This window comes from Amphiprion ocellaris, chromosome 20 (genome assembly GCF_022539595.1).
Source record: "Amphiprion ocellaris isolate individual 3 ecotype Okinawa chromosome 20, ASM2253959v1, whole genome shotgun sequence".
Taxonomy (NCBI): domain Eukaryota; kingdom Metazoa; phylum Chordata; class Actinopteri; family Pomacentridae; genus Amphiprion; species Amphiprion ocellaris.
Window position 1 is genome coordinate 29,118,892 of NC_072785.1, and position 15,387 is coordinate 29,134,278.

At 36.6% G+C, this 15,387-nt stretch overlaps 1 protein-coding gene across 24 annotated transcripts in view; it reads left to right on the forward strand.

The window, feature by feature from the left end:
* mark3a (MAP/microtubule affinity-regulating kinase 3a) overlaps window positions 1–15,387 on the forward strand; it is an 88,464-nt gene that overhangs the window by 22,053 nt on the left and 51,024 nt on the right. For all 24 annotated transcript variants that reach the window (XM_055005792.1, XM_055005796.1, XM_055005798.1 and 21 more), the window contains exons 4-6: window positions 3,775–3,823; window positions 6,849–6,914; window positions 13,830–13,900. In XM_055005792.1, coding sequence (XP_054861767.1) covers window positions 3,775–3,823; window positions 6,849–6,914; window positions 13,830–13,900 — 186 coding nt within the window. The remainder of the gene's footprint in view (window positions 1–3,774; window positions 3,824–6,848; window positions 6,915–13,829; window positions 13,901–15,387) is intronic.

Genomic DNA, 15,387 nt, shown 5'->3' on the forward strand with positions numbered 1-15,387 from the left:
GTGTCAGAGCGGCTGCTATGTAGGACACTCAGACTGCAACAAAAACTTCACAGGGGAAGCAAATGGAGCGAGAGTCGGAGCTTCATGTCGAGGAGGTTTCCGCTGTCACACAGAAAAAGCAGCTCATATTTATTCCCCTGTACTTTCTGGGAGCTCCGGAGAGTATTTTCAGGATAATGATGGGCAGAGCGGGGTCACAGTGCAGCGTAATGACAGTCCAGAGCTGCTCTTCTTCATCTCCTCCTCTTCGGCCTGCCTCAGTCTGTTAGCTTTAACCCTCGAGCCGCCTCCCAAACCTAAACATGATTTATCACTTCGGTTCGTCCCTCAGCCGGCGCTCGCTGCTCACGCTGGGTGTTTAAATTACGGTTTACAAGAAGCGACTTTGACAGTTTTATTTTTGTTTTTAGTTACAGAGAGATGACATCCCTGTTGGTAGAATGTAGCACACATCCTTATGAATCTTATACAAACAAATGATCCAATTCTGGCTGCAATTAGAGTTTATTTTCATTTTTTGAAATCTTTTTTTTTGACTTTATCTCGATAATCAGTTCCTCCAAAAAAATGTTAAATTCTCATCAATCTTGTAATGTCTTCACATCATATTTTGTCAGCTCTTAAGTGAAAACCTAAAGTTTCAGTTTATTTGTTAATGAATAATTGTTAATTAATTAAATCTGTATTAATTGATTTTAATCATGAGGGTTGGCATTAAAAGCCAGCAGTTTCCAGCAGCTTTCAGTCTCTACAGAAAGATCCAGGAGCACAATGATTTACTGAAATATTATGAGACACATATCAGTTTTTGCCAATAGTTTTAATTGGGATTATTATTATTATTATTATTATTATTATGAATAAAATGCTTCAGAGGTGATCTGTTATCTCTATTTATGGGTTCAAGCTTCATTTTGGACACATTTTCCAGTCAGTATGGTAGCTGAAGATGACTCTTAAAAAATACATAAAGATGATTTTAAAAAGATAATTTCACTTCATTAAAAATAATTGATATATTTGCTAAGCTTCTGTATAGTTTTATAAAAGAGCAAGTGAGTCTCAGAAGGATAAATGACCAAAAAATACTGATCAGAAGAAAATAAATGGAAACTATTAATAATCTTGTTTTTACTCATTTAAATATGGTTAAAAAAAATTGTGTAATCTTAAGGTCAAATGTTGTAGAACAACAAATTCCTTTTTCTAAAAATTTATGTGGACATTATTTACAGTTTTGGTCTGTTTTTTTTTTTTGGGTCAACATGTAAATTTCTTTGTGTGTGTGTGTGTGTGTGTGTGTGTGTGTGTGTATATATATATATATAATTTCTGCGATTTTATTTGTTATTGTCTATAATTTAGTACAACATAGAATATGTAAAATGGCAATAAATTGTTTGCAAAATTCCAGTGTTTTTTACGGTGTATGTAAAGGTGTGGAAATTAGCTTTGCTAATCAGAAGAAAATAAATTGACGCTATTAATAATCTTAAAAACTAATTAGCAGTCAAAAATTGGTTTTAGAGCTTAAAAACTGAAGACTTTTGTTGGATATTCTTTGTCTGATGATTATTAACTGAAATATGTGCAATTGTTGACTGTTTTAAAACAAAAAGAGCAGTTTTAGGACCCAGTTTTGAGCTTTGACTGCTGTTTTATAGATTTATTTATGAAACTAATCCAGAACAGTTGTGTTGTCCAAAGTATAAATATGGGAAATTCCATATTTCCCAACGATTCATTCGCAGAAGTGATGCTAAATGACTCATAAATGAATACATAATAATTACCTCCTGTTTTATAGGGTTGTTTTCTGGCTCTGATAGCTTGAATACAGCAGTTTGTCTTTCTTCGTGTATTTGGCTGAAGGGGTTTCTGTGTTTTCTGCTCGGCGCTGCGATTTGTGCGTCAGCATGTTACTCCCTCCTCATCAAAGATTGATGCCTCTTCCATATTTTTATGGAGGGGAAGAGAGCGAGGTGTAGTTAACATCCGATCAATAATAAATAGCACTCGGTGTGTTTTATGCCTCAGACAGAGGAGCACTAAAAAGCACTTTTGGCCGTTAGAGCTCTGCTGCTGTGGTCGACGTGGACAACAGAGACTCTTCTTATCAGTGTGGCGCTGCATGTTTGGATGAACTCAGATTCACTTTTAAAATACGTCAGATAGATTCCTGTTGTCGTGATGCTGTGACTAAATGAAATGTTTGTGTTTCTGAACCCAAAAGCCTGTGAGAATAAAAACCTGAGTGTCTATGAGGGGAGTCTCATTCTGTGTTTCCTCACCAGCAAAATATGTGAGCAGGACAGAAAAATGAGAGAAACGTGAATCCACAGACACTTGAGGGTCTTAAATTTTCATTTTAATAAGTCTTATTTAGCATGGTCCTAAAATGGCCAAATCATGGCTTAATCTGTGAGGAATTATCATGACACGTGGTTTTGACCTGACAATTAAGAAATAATGATCACAATGCTTATTTACTGAGCCCTTCTCAAAAACTAAATGTTTTACAAGGCATCAAAAGAAAACAGAAAAGTCATAAAATCATCAGAATTGAAAAGACACATAAAATAAAACATGGCGTATAGAAACCAACACATTGTTAGAAGAGGTAGACACATTTCCTAAACAAATAAAGATGGTTTAAAGGAAATAAAAGCTCAAATATCAGCAATATAGGCGTGCCAATAATAGTATTTTTTTCTGCAAGTTTTAATACGAAACTTAAAAGATGTAACTGACTCCACTGACCTAATTTCCTTTAGTAGGAAAGTCACAATATTAAACTGACAAGAGCTGCTATTTTTGATAAATCCAATAAAATGTTTGACGAAATACTATTTAAATAAAACACTGGTGCTGCAGAGATGTGTTATCCTACAAATTGATGATTAAATTGATGTAAGGGAACCTCATATTGCAGAATCCATGTCCATATAATTATATTTTCCAAGTTGTTTAGCTCAGTTTATGTCATGACTAGCGCTACACACAGCAAACTAAAGCGGAACAACTTTGGGAAATTATCTGTCTGCGTTTTTTTCTGACGGATATTATGATTTGATTTGTGATCTAATGTTTTAAATTGTGGTAATGCTTGTGTGTGTGTGAATTTGTAAAACTGCTGACATTGTTTTCCTGAAATCAGACACTGATCTCATTGTTTTCAAATCACAATTTGGATATAAAATTATGTGTGGAACCCTACGGTTAACTGCATTAACCACTTGGATTGTTCTGTTTCCATGAAGTTAAATGGCGCTTTGTTTTGTGGCGATACACAATAATACAGTTATTGATTTAAAATTTGGCACAAAAAAGTGAGAAATTTTGATAAAAAAAACTGAAACTGATCAGATTCCTCAAGTTTGTTTAAATAAATTATAGTATTTCCTTGTGACATTATTATTGCAAGCTTACATAAGTCCTTTACACGGCTGCTGGATTAATTTAACTAAAAATACTTGTCAAAGAAACAGTTTTTTAGTAACTGTGCAGCTGCCTCCTTCATTTTTTGGTTGTATTTTGTCTCGAAGCGAAGCGACAATTTCACACTGAGATCCTCTGAGTTCCTGCTGATTTCCACATAAAGTGTGAAGACAGACAGTTCTAGCTTTTATTTTCACCTGCTGAAGGCGAAAAATTTGTCTTTTATCACCTGATTTACGTCCCGGTTGGCTGCATGAGCTGTCCAGAGGATTTTATCTGTTTCATTTCAAATCTGGAGTAAATTCTAAACACTGCATTTCTCTCTTTGTCTTTCAGCTCTTCAGAGAAGTTAGAATAATGAAGATCTTGAATCATCCTAATATAGGTAAGTACAGAAATACAGAAATGCTGTATTTTAGCAGAAAAGTATCTTAAGTAGTTCAAGAGTTGAGATAAATTTAAATTTTTATACATTTAAAATCGTGTTATGCTGGAAGATTTGAAGATTTTTATGTTTTAGACGACAAAAGACACTCAAGATATTCACATGATCAGCTTGTTTTAAGTTAAAAACACAATTCTCAGCTTTTTATTTCCTTTTTTTTCTGTTTTTCTTCACACAGACATCATAGGAGGTTTCTAAATGTTCTTAAAAGTCTAACAATCCTGTCAAATGATCTTAAGTCGTTCAAGAGTTGAGATAAATTTGAATTTCTGTGCATTTAATATCCTGTTATGCTGAAAGATTGGAATATTTTCACATTTTAGAGGACAGAAGACACTCAAAATATTCACATGAAGCAGCTGTTCTGAGCTTTATCAGCTTGTTTTAAGTTAAAAGCCTAATTATTTCATCGTTCTAGTTCCTTTTTATTTTGTTTTACTTCAAACAGACATCACAGGAGATTTCTAAATGTTCTTAAAAGTCTAACAATCCTGGCAAATAAATAAAAAGGATTTCTTGAAATACATCAGCCCTCTGAAGCACGAGGAACAATTGGCTTAGTGGACGTCGAACTATGCATTCTTGACATTTTCTAAAAGCCCTGTCAGACCAGATCCTGTCCTACATGTCATGCAGCCTTTACTGCCGTCCTCTGTGGGGAAAAGTAGGTAAAGGATGAAGCTGGAGGTTCAGTCTTTCCACATTTTTCTGTTGGTGAACGATCAGTCAACAGGAGAGCAGAGTTTCTGCAGCAGCATCACGAGAGGAAATACCCACAAACACCAAACCGCTGCAGCGACTAGAAGTCAATATTACAGAAACCTCAAGCGCTGACAGCTCAAACATGAACTTAGTAGCAGCAGAGAGTTAAAAAAACAGAACAAAACGGCAACACAGTCTATCAGGTCACATTTAGGAGGAAAAGTAAGTTATTATTCTCATTAATGATGATTCTGTTGGCTGTTTTCTCGATTAATTGTTCCAAAAAAGGTTGAAAAATGGTGAAAAAGGTCCATTTCTCTTTAGAAATGTTGTTTATTCATTGTAGACGCGGTTAACAAAATATGACAGGCACATGATTAGGGCTCATGACAGACGATGGAAGTTTGTTTTTAAAATGAGGTGATTTTGGACAAAATAATAACAAAATAAATGACAGTTAACCCCGACAAAGCCTCCTGCTTCTCAGCTGAAATTCTCTTAAAGTATTTTTTGCAGCAAAATGCAGCATATATCAAATGAAACTGCACAATTTGACCTTTCCAACAATGCTAACTTCCGACAAAGTGTTTTTGAGATTAAAAAAATGTTATCCAACCTTAGTTAATAGAGCAACTTTCACTAATATAGAGCAACTTTAACTCATTTTTGAGTAACTTTAAATAACATAGAGCAACTTTAACTCATTAAGGGCAACTTTAACTAATGTAGAGCAACTTTAATTCATGCACACTACTGTTCAAAATTTGGGGTCACTTAGAAATGTCCTTATTTTTGAAAGAAAATCATTTTTTAGATGAAGATAACATTAAATAAATGATAAATCCAGTCTAGACATTGTTAATGTGGTAAATGACTATTGTAGCTGGAAACAGCTGATTTTTAATGGAATATCTCCATAGAGGTACAGAGGAACATTTCCAGCAACCATCACTCCTGTGTTCTAATGCTACATTGTGTTAGCTAATGGTGTTGAAAGACTAATTGATGATTAGAAAACCCTTGTAGAATTATGTTAGCACATGGATAAAAACATGAGAATTGTCTGGATGACCCCAAACTTTTGAACGGTGGTATATATTTTGTTTTAGGGACTTAGCTCATATTTTTCTCCATTTCTAAGTCATACAGTTTCATACGATCATGATTCTAATATTACCAGGTTTCAGACAATCTCCCAGAATTCTGAACATATATCTCTACTGGCAGCATTTTGAAGGTAGATACCTGTAAAAAACACAACATTTTCATAATTTAAATGTTTTGTTTCTTTGATATAAAGGCTAATATAAGCAAATCTCTGAGTGTTATCATTTCAATTGATGGAAGATCTGGATACCTGAGACAGTTCTTGTAAAAACAAGAGCCAACATGTTTGGTTTGTCCCTATAATGAGCAGATAAAAGCTTTAAAGTAAAGGTAGTTAAATTACCCGTCAAGACGCCTGGGGCTCACAGCTGTGGTAGAGGTCAGAATTTAGGAGGAGCAGCGATTATCCAAATATTTACCTCTTCAGCAAATGAATAATCAAATTTTTGCTGTGTTTATGTGCTTTAACATCCACCTAAAGCATCCATTTTTTTCCGCTTCCCTTGCAGAAACTCTCTGACACACATGCACGCACCACAAAACCTTCATCTGCCGCGACGTGTTTGGTTTTGGAGACGGGATTCCCTGCTAATTATTTTTTATTTCCATTCGCTGCACTTTATAATTTCCTGTGCAGAAATGCGATTATAATTACCGGGGTGATAGCAAGCGCTTACCAGCCCGAACACCCTCTTTATCTCCTCCTTCTCCGTCTTTGTCTCCCATCCCACCTCGTCTATATTTAGCAGTGCGGCTCTCAGCTGCTCATCACACAGTCTTTTATCATATCAGCGAGCTGCTGCAGTGAACAAACCCAGCGTTTGGCCCGTACAGTAAACACTGAGTGCTGCTCGGCTCCACTGTGGTCACGACACTCAAACACCGACATCCACGTGACTCCACTTTCCCTCTTCCACTCGCTCCGGCTGCCTGCTTGGAAACTATTTTTCCTGCTCATGCCCATGAATTCATTACCGACTCTTACTGAATCTCCCCCATCTTTAGACATAATTGAATTTATAATTTCCTCCCTCTCTGTCTGTCTGTCTGTCTGTCTGTCTGTCTGTCTGTCTGTCTGTCTGTCTGTCTGTCTGTCTGTCTGTCTGTCTGTCTGTCTGTCTGTCTGTCTGTCTGTCTGTCTGTCTGTCTGCTGCAGTGAAGCTTTTTGAGGTGATCGAGACGGAGAGGACGCTCTACCTGGTGATGGAGTACGCCAGCGGAGGTGAGACGCAAATTAACCCTCCTGTTGTCTTCATTTACGGGCACCAAAAAATAGAGTTTCCTTGTCTGAAAAATATCTAAAAATTCAACAAAAAAATCCCCACATTTCTGAAAATTTGCAAAACCTTCAGGAAGAAAATTCCAATAATTCCTTAAAAGTTTCCCTTAAAAGTTTTATTTAAAAAAAAAAAAAAAAAAAAAAAATCTCCAAATTTGGCAAGAAAATTCTTGTAAATATTTTCAAAAAATGAGTAAAAATCTTCCAAAAAATCCTAAAAATATCTGAAATGATGACATACATATCAGTAAAGCTTCTAATATTTTCTTTAAGAACATTCGCATAAAAATCAACCAAAATCCAGCGAAATTCGCTGGATTTTGGTCTAAAATCTAATATTGTGTCTAAAATTGCATGATTTTCAAACCCGCTGTCAGGTTTTGCAGTTCAGAAGGTTAAAGCTGTAGATGCTGTTCAATGTGTGAACTTACATGACATGTTCTAATCAGCTTTCCAGCATTCAGAACCTAAAATGTCTCTGTTCGATTGTGCACCACCCCCGCTGTCTTTGCCTCATGACAATCCAATAAAGGTTATTCAAACAATCCTCAGGGTGGGCAGAAAGGCAGCGCTACCGTGTGCAGCGCTGAAGCTAAAAGTGCACTGCTGTCTTTAATGGTTAATCTGAATTAATTATGAATATGTTGCAGTTGTCTTAATGGATGTTTTATATTTTATTGATTTCATACTTCAGAGTAAACAGCTGAAAGTCTTTTCTTATTACTGGTATGCAGCATTCGGGTGTCTTAAGTTTATAGCCGATTACACACTTGAATGGTTGAAGACAGAAATTTATGCAGTTGTTCAGTGTCAAAAAGTATACCAAAACCAGCTTTGAAGTTGTGATTATACTTGCTTTTATACAAAGACAGAAACTGTAAAACAAAAAATATATATGAATAAAAAAACAGTTGAAGTGAACAACAGCTGCTGCACAGAGGACCAGATATAGTCTGCAGAAATCTGCTCACCATGCGCCGCTCACAAGGTCCCGAGTATGATTTATTAACACCAAACGTGATAAATGTGCATGTTAATAATTTATACATCTTGGGGCAGAATATAACGTTTGCAGACTGTATTTGTACCTGAAAGGAAGAAAGAATGTACAAGAATATTGTTCCAGACGGAGAGTTCGACATCAGCGTCAGTCCATAGAAAGAGCATGAATCTAGAATCTTCACACAGAATAAAGCTCTATATTAAGTCTTTGTTATTTTTTAAGATATTCACAGAAAAAAATGTTAGTATTTTTTGTAGATAGTTTTATTTATTTACTATTTAATTCTCTAAGTTCCATTCAAACCAAAGAAAATATGTTATCCATTGAAGCCTTCATGTGTATGTTCGCCTGTTGACCCTTTTTTCACATGACTTACTTTGCTTCAAATTTAAGGCATTGTAGCTTAATAAAAACCTAGTTTAACTCTCTAAACCCTAAAATCCACTAACAGGTTTAAAAGACATGTTGTCTTTACAAAACTACTGAAATTACAGCATTTACTACAGCCAGAAACAGACGATTGTTGGATTTTCAACTTTGAGTCAAAATTACTTCATTCCACGTCTCTTTGAAAAAATTGCCAAAAAAAAGCAACATTTCTGCACTGTTCTATGCACCTGTGAAGGTTTTAAAACACATATTATCTTCAGAAAAATTGACTTATTACACCCCTTGTTCGAGCCAGAAACTGAAAAACATAAGAAATGTGTACTTTTTCTACTTTCTGAAGATCCTTGGGCTATTTTTGTGTGGCATGCAGTTAAAATTTAGCAAAATCTAAATTTAAAATTATATTTGATCAAAACCACTTAAACCTACATGTCTTATTTACAAATTCCCCTCAAATACCAAATTACTTTAACCACAATCTGTAGAAACACAAACAATTATGCTATTAGTGGCAGTAAACATTACTATGAGAAAAATTCAGGGACTACTCGATTGAACTGCAGGACATGTTTTCACAGATTAGAAATGTACGCAGTAAAATATCTCTACTGTATAAAATCAACATTTTACACCGTTGGTAACACTTGGGTTATTTTTTCAAATCTTCTTTAATTTAACAATCAAAAAAATAAATAAAATTGATCTATGATATTATGACGTGTCTCAAACTACACAAAGGACATTTTTGAGTTTTCTCTACTTCGTGGTTGTTTTGTTTCCATAGCGGTGCTTGACTTTATATTGCAGTGAAAAATGAGCCCACGGTGAGGAAAAATGTCACAGAAACAAAATAAGAGTCCAGAAACTACTAGTAGTTCATAGGGTAAAGGCAGGAAAATATTATTTTTATTGACAAAACTTCTAGAATTTGTAACTTTCATACACAGCGATGAGTTTTTAGGGGTTGAATCAATTCAAGAAAGTGACTTTAATAAAGAAAATGAGAATTTATCGACTTGTAAAGTAATTCACAACACTGGATGGTGTTAGAAAATATGTGAAAACGTCGAAGCTGCTCCCTGGAGGTAGAACCAGGGTGACGTACATTAAGTGTAAATCAATACTGAGGCTGAAAAGAGTCCATTTGAAAGCCAGAAAACATCAGAGCAGGACTAACACTGCTGGGTTTCTGCACAAACAAACAGATGCTGCGATATCGGCCACGAGGACGCCGGTGTGTTTATCCAGTTAATGTGTTCAGCATCACTCAGATGCGAAAGCACTTCCTCCACTTAGTTAAAATGATCCTCTGCAGCAAAGCACATCTTAACTCTGCTTGTCTGTAGCAGGAAATTGGTCTTTAATGTGTGCTTTGAGTGGTTCATTGAGTAAGTGGCGATGAATAAGAACAGTAAATTGATATATTTCACCCTCAGACTCCCCATAGAGTCCACATATTTATGACTTTCTGGCTCCAAAAAGCTAAAACCTCCTTTATTCTGTTGCGACTCTGACAGCTCCAGCTTCTTTCCAGCACTCACTTTCCTCTCAGGAGTCTTCTGGTGTCACGAACACCTGAAATCCACGTCTTGCCATCGATCGTTGGGAAAGGTCGTGTTTGAACTGCTGAGCCAAGCGGAGACGACAAATCGCGGAGACCTGCATGTCGAGGAGCAAATCGCATTACGACCGAGATGGGAGCTTTGATCGGAGGCCAATTGCATTAGATCTTAATGACGCAAATCTAATATTTCTCCTAGTTTGGCATTGATTTTTCTCAGAAGTGGGGCAGAATCTCGAGGCGACCTCACAGCTCAGCAGACTCGTTCTCTCAACCACGTGGATCTCCCCTTGAACTTGGAGATTTCAGTCAAAGAAGAATATCGGAAGTCAGGTCGTAACTCTGCTCTTTGGCCTAAAGTAACGACAAAAGTGATTTATTCAAACAGACGTCTCTTCAAGTAAAGTCAAAACAGTAAATCAAAGACGATCTGCTCTTCGTTAAACAGCTGGAGAGATGTTCAGGAAAAAAATGCTCAATGCTGCCACCGGTGGCCAGAAGCTGTACTGCAACTCTACATGTTTGTATTGATTGTTTTGGGAAATTACATTTTTCAAGGAGTACACTGACAGTTACATGGTCCAGAGTAAAAGATATGTGGTGCCAGAAGATTAAGTTCTAATTTTTTCGATTTTTGAGATGTACGTGGGTCGTAAGCCGATTTTCGCCGGAAGTCAAAACTCCGACGTAAGATGTAAACAAAGCCGTTTTCATCTTATGTTGGAACGATATCAATCGGTTCTTTGAAAAGTCATGTTCTGAGCGTTTTATTATATCTAATTTCCCTTCCATGGAGATGGCTTTCCTTTTCTTCAAAGCACCGCCATCAGAAGAGTCTGACTTACACTTGGGAGCCATAACGAAGGGAAAAAAGTTAGTGAATGTAGCACAATCCAAGGTGGCGTACAACTGGAGAACGTAAACAAAGCCGTCTTATAGCGCCTCGTGACGACGTGTTCATCCGCTCCACTCGCCAACTAGTTCCACGTAACCAGTTCCAGTGTAACGATGAAACACCGCAAGTCGTAAACTGAAGACCCGCCATTAACCAGTTCCGATTGGTTACTGGCGGGTGCACTGCTCACTGCCGAAGTCCTGAAGCCTCATCGATGATTTAATATAATCAGTAGGAAACTACTGACAAAGTAATATTTATTTTGAAATCACATTTTTAAAAAAGTCTGTATTGTTACTACCCACATGTCAGATATTTAATTGTACCATAGCTGTTGGGTATATTTTTTTGTAAAATCAACGTCAAGATGCCGGGAAGAAATCTAAAAAGTAGCGACAAAAAGCTATAGGTTGAGGACGTTGTAAACCGAGGACCTCCTGTAAAGCCATGAAATTTGGTGCAGACATTTGTATCCCCTTTAGGATGAATATTCATAACTTTGATGCCTCTAACCATCTATGGTTAAGATTTTCAAACCTGCACTTCCAGTACTAATTAGAAGATGTTAGCATGATAAAATGGCAATTATTAGACCTTACAGCATCAACAGTTTAAGATTATGTGTGTTAGCTCATAACAGCAACATTAGCATTAGCTCAAAGCACTTCTGTATGTAAGTGCAAATTCACAGAGCTTCTTGTTTAAAGCCTTACATGACCAAATGACTACTATTTTAGGTCTTCTTTGACTCTTCCTGAAAGTTTTCCTGAGCTATGAAATCGTCTTCTTTTACATTACTGAAAAGTGTCTTTATCAAAGGGCTTTCTCTTATCTGGCTTTATTGTTTTATTTTGTTTTATTCTTGTATATGTTACCTGCTTACTTACTTATGCCTGCTTTCTGCAAAATGAAAGGTGCCATGTCTAAAAAGTTATAATTTTTTTGTTGTAAACACACATTGGTAAAGCTACGGTAATGTAGTTCCCAGTATACTTGCTATTGCGTTTGCATTATGAGCAAACCAGATGGGATTGCTCCATATAGCATCGTACATTTCGTTCCACAGAAGCATGAATCAATATGTGATAGACAAAGTAGATAAATAACAGTAGCTGCATGAGGCATTGCTACGAGACTGTAGATTCAACGCAGAAGAATAAATCGAGCTTTATTCTGTAGAACAGCTAGAGCCTTTCATTTGTGTTTTTTAACATTGGTGATGTTTTTATCAGGATGTATTCAATTATTTGGCTATTCTATTTTTAAAACTATTGCCATGACTTTGAAAGGGCTCAAATAAAAGTTGTTTATTCTGCATAGAGGTGTCTTTTATTTATATGGTGAACAAGAACAACAACACTGATTGTAGGGAATTAAAATACACTTGTGAAAACAGAAGAAAGATTCAAAATTTTTTAAAAGGTGAGGAAAATTACGATTTTTAAAAAAAATTTTGTCCGGGATGAGCATAACAAACTGACAAAAAATTTAAAAAAACTAAACTAAAACCAATAAAAGGCTAGATAAACAGAATAATAATTAATTATCTTTAAATGGAGTCACACATTTCTTTATTTGATAATATACAGGTCACATTTTGTAACTTTTGTCCTCGCAAGAACTTTAAAGAGCAGACTTTTGACTGAAATGTGCATGTTCTAGGAGATATCAGTGCAGAACCGTCTTATCAAGTCTAACAGTCTTTGGGAAATTTGACGGGCAGAATTTAAAAAGCATCTCAACGTTTTGCCTCATATTCCTGCTGGACAGCAGCATCCAACTTTACAGTGTTGCTGTTTAACCCTCGTGTCGTCTTGCGGGTCAAAATTGAACCGTTTCAAAGTTAGAAAATTTGGAAGAAAAAATTTTTTATGTCAACATTTTCAACATGTTTGTGAACATTTTTTGGTGGAAAAATAAGAAATGTTAAAAAAAAAATGTTTCTTTAAGAGTAGTCACAAACAAATCAACCAAAATCCAGTGAATTTGTCAAATAGATTTTTTGTGAATGTTCTTAAGAAACATTTTTAACATTTCTTTTTTTCCACCAAAAAATGTACAAAGATTTCCCAAAAATGTTGAAAATGTGGACATCAGAAGTTTCACTGTGAAAATATATTTTTTTCCCACATTTTCAAACTTTAATCTGAGTCAATTTTGACCCGCAGGACGACACGACGGTTAAGGAATTATTGGAATTTTCTTCCTGAAGGTTTTGGAAATTTTCAGAAATTCTGGGGATTTTTTTTGGCTGAATTTTTGGATTTTTTTCAGACAAAGAAAATATTTTTTGGTGCCAGTAAATGAAGACAACAGAAGGGTTAATAGCATACGTTCCGTTCGCTGTTTTCTCGTTGTGTTCTGGTTTTCTAACCTCATCCCCATGTTCAGCACACGTTGTGCCCTTTAGCTCTGACATGCAAAGTGTTAGCTGCCTCATTCTGTCTTTAGCGGCTGAGTCACGGAGTTCACATGAATTGTTGCTTTTCTGGAGCTCCGTATCGAACAAACACACCCTCCGACCGCCTCTGCAGGTCAGTGCCAAGAGAGTGGGAGGGTTTCGAGGATTCAGGAGATAGCGGGGGAAGCGTTTGTGTTGCAGTTTTTTTTTTTTGTTCTTCACTGTTTACTTTTTCCTTCCTGTTTCGAGTACCGGCCTCTCGAGTTCAATTAGCACACGAGCGAGCGCGATCACGTTTTGGCTGGAAGTGTGCAGGAGTGTGGGCCGAGGGAAGGGTCTGCTGCCGGAGACGAGCTCGGCGGCAGCTTTGTGCCTCCAGGAGAAGCTCAGTGTGGAGGAAGCAGCGCCGAGCTCGCCTCAATATGGTCAAGAAACACCCTCCAACCATGCACATGGGTGACGGCTGTGAAGAAAAGTTATTTATATCCACTTATTTTTATGAGCCGCGATTCACTTTTTTGTTGTCCGCCACCTCTCTCTGTGTTTTCCTTCTTCTTCTACGCCTCATTCATCGCCTTTAACACTGATTCTCTCTCTCTCTGTTGCAGGAGAGGTGTTCGACTACCTGGTTGCACATGGAAGGATGAAGGAAAAAGAGGCCAGAGCTAAATTTAGACAGGTACCCAGCTTTCTCCCCCTGCAGTGTTCTGGTTTCACACCTCTGCTCCCGGCTCTGCTTCAGTCGGGCCGCCGTCCTCCGTCCCGCCTCGGAGGACAGCAGCTTCTCTGTGGTGGGAAGACGAATGAGAGACGTCCAAACCAGCCTCCTTCCTCATCACTCACCTCTCAGCCGCCGTCACAAACCAGCCAGTGACTCTTTAATGGCGATGAGAAGCTACTGAACGCCTCAGATCTGACACATTTAATCAGTTCCATCACAGAGTTAAACTTTAAGGAACAAACTGCATCCTCGGCTGTTTTTTATTAAGAGTCTGCCAGTCAAATGTCAATAAATCTGCTTCTTTGGGTGTGTTTTGGCAGTAGTTTAATCAGATTTTCCAAAAACGAGACACAAAACGAGAAAAAAAATGACAAAATATGAAACAAAGGACACGAAACAAAACAGAGACAAAAAATTAGACAAAAAGTTGCAAAGCAACAAAAAGATGGACAAACAACATAAACGAGGCTAAAAAGCGCAACGACAAAAACGATGCACAAACAGCGAATAATGCAAAACACAAAATGACAAAATATGAGACAAACAATACAAAACAAAAATAGACAAAAAATTTGATCAAAAGTTACAAAGCAACAAAAAAATGGACAAACATAAACGAGACTAAAAAACATGACAAAAACGATGCACAAAACAACAAAGCAAAGCACAAAATGACAAAAGTGAGAAAAAATGACAAACAATGAGACAACATGAAACAAAACAAAAAAAGAGACTAAAAATTTGATGAAAAAGTTACAAAGGGACAAAAAAAAGGACAAACGACCAAGAAAGAGAGACAAAAAACTATGCAAATGACACAAGACAAAAAAATTACTAAAGCAAGAAACAAAATGACAAAAAAGTAGACAAACAGCACGAGCAAGACAAAAACACACAAAACAACAAATAAAGCAAAACATAAAATGACAAAAATGAGACAGAAAACACAAGAAAGACAAAAAGGAAACACAAAAATACATAAACTAGAAACAAAGCGACAAACGACAAAAGTCAGACAATAAAAGATAAATAACAACAAAAACAATTCAAAATATTACAAAAAAAGACACAAAACAGCAAAAGAATCAGATTTGATTAACGGCGCCTTTCTGTTTCGTTCCTGGCTCAGAATTGGCCTTTTGAGGACAGAATGTACAACAATAAGCATCATTACTCCTTATAGAATAAAGCCAGTGAGTGTACGCTACATTAATTGACAGAAAACTGAGCATTTTCCTGTCATTTTTCAACATTTGATATACAAAAGTGTCAATTGTGCTTCAGTAAATGGAACCCAAATTACCAAAACAGACTAAAAAAAAGTATTTTTTGTTATCCTCACTTCTTTTGTTTTTTATTGTGGATGGCTGTAACCTCCACCAAATACCCGTCTGTGCAGGAAAACTACCTGGCCTGGTCCAAGGAAACCCCGACTACTGTCATCA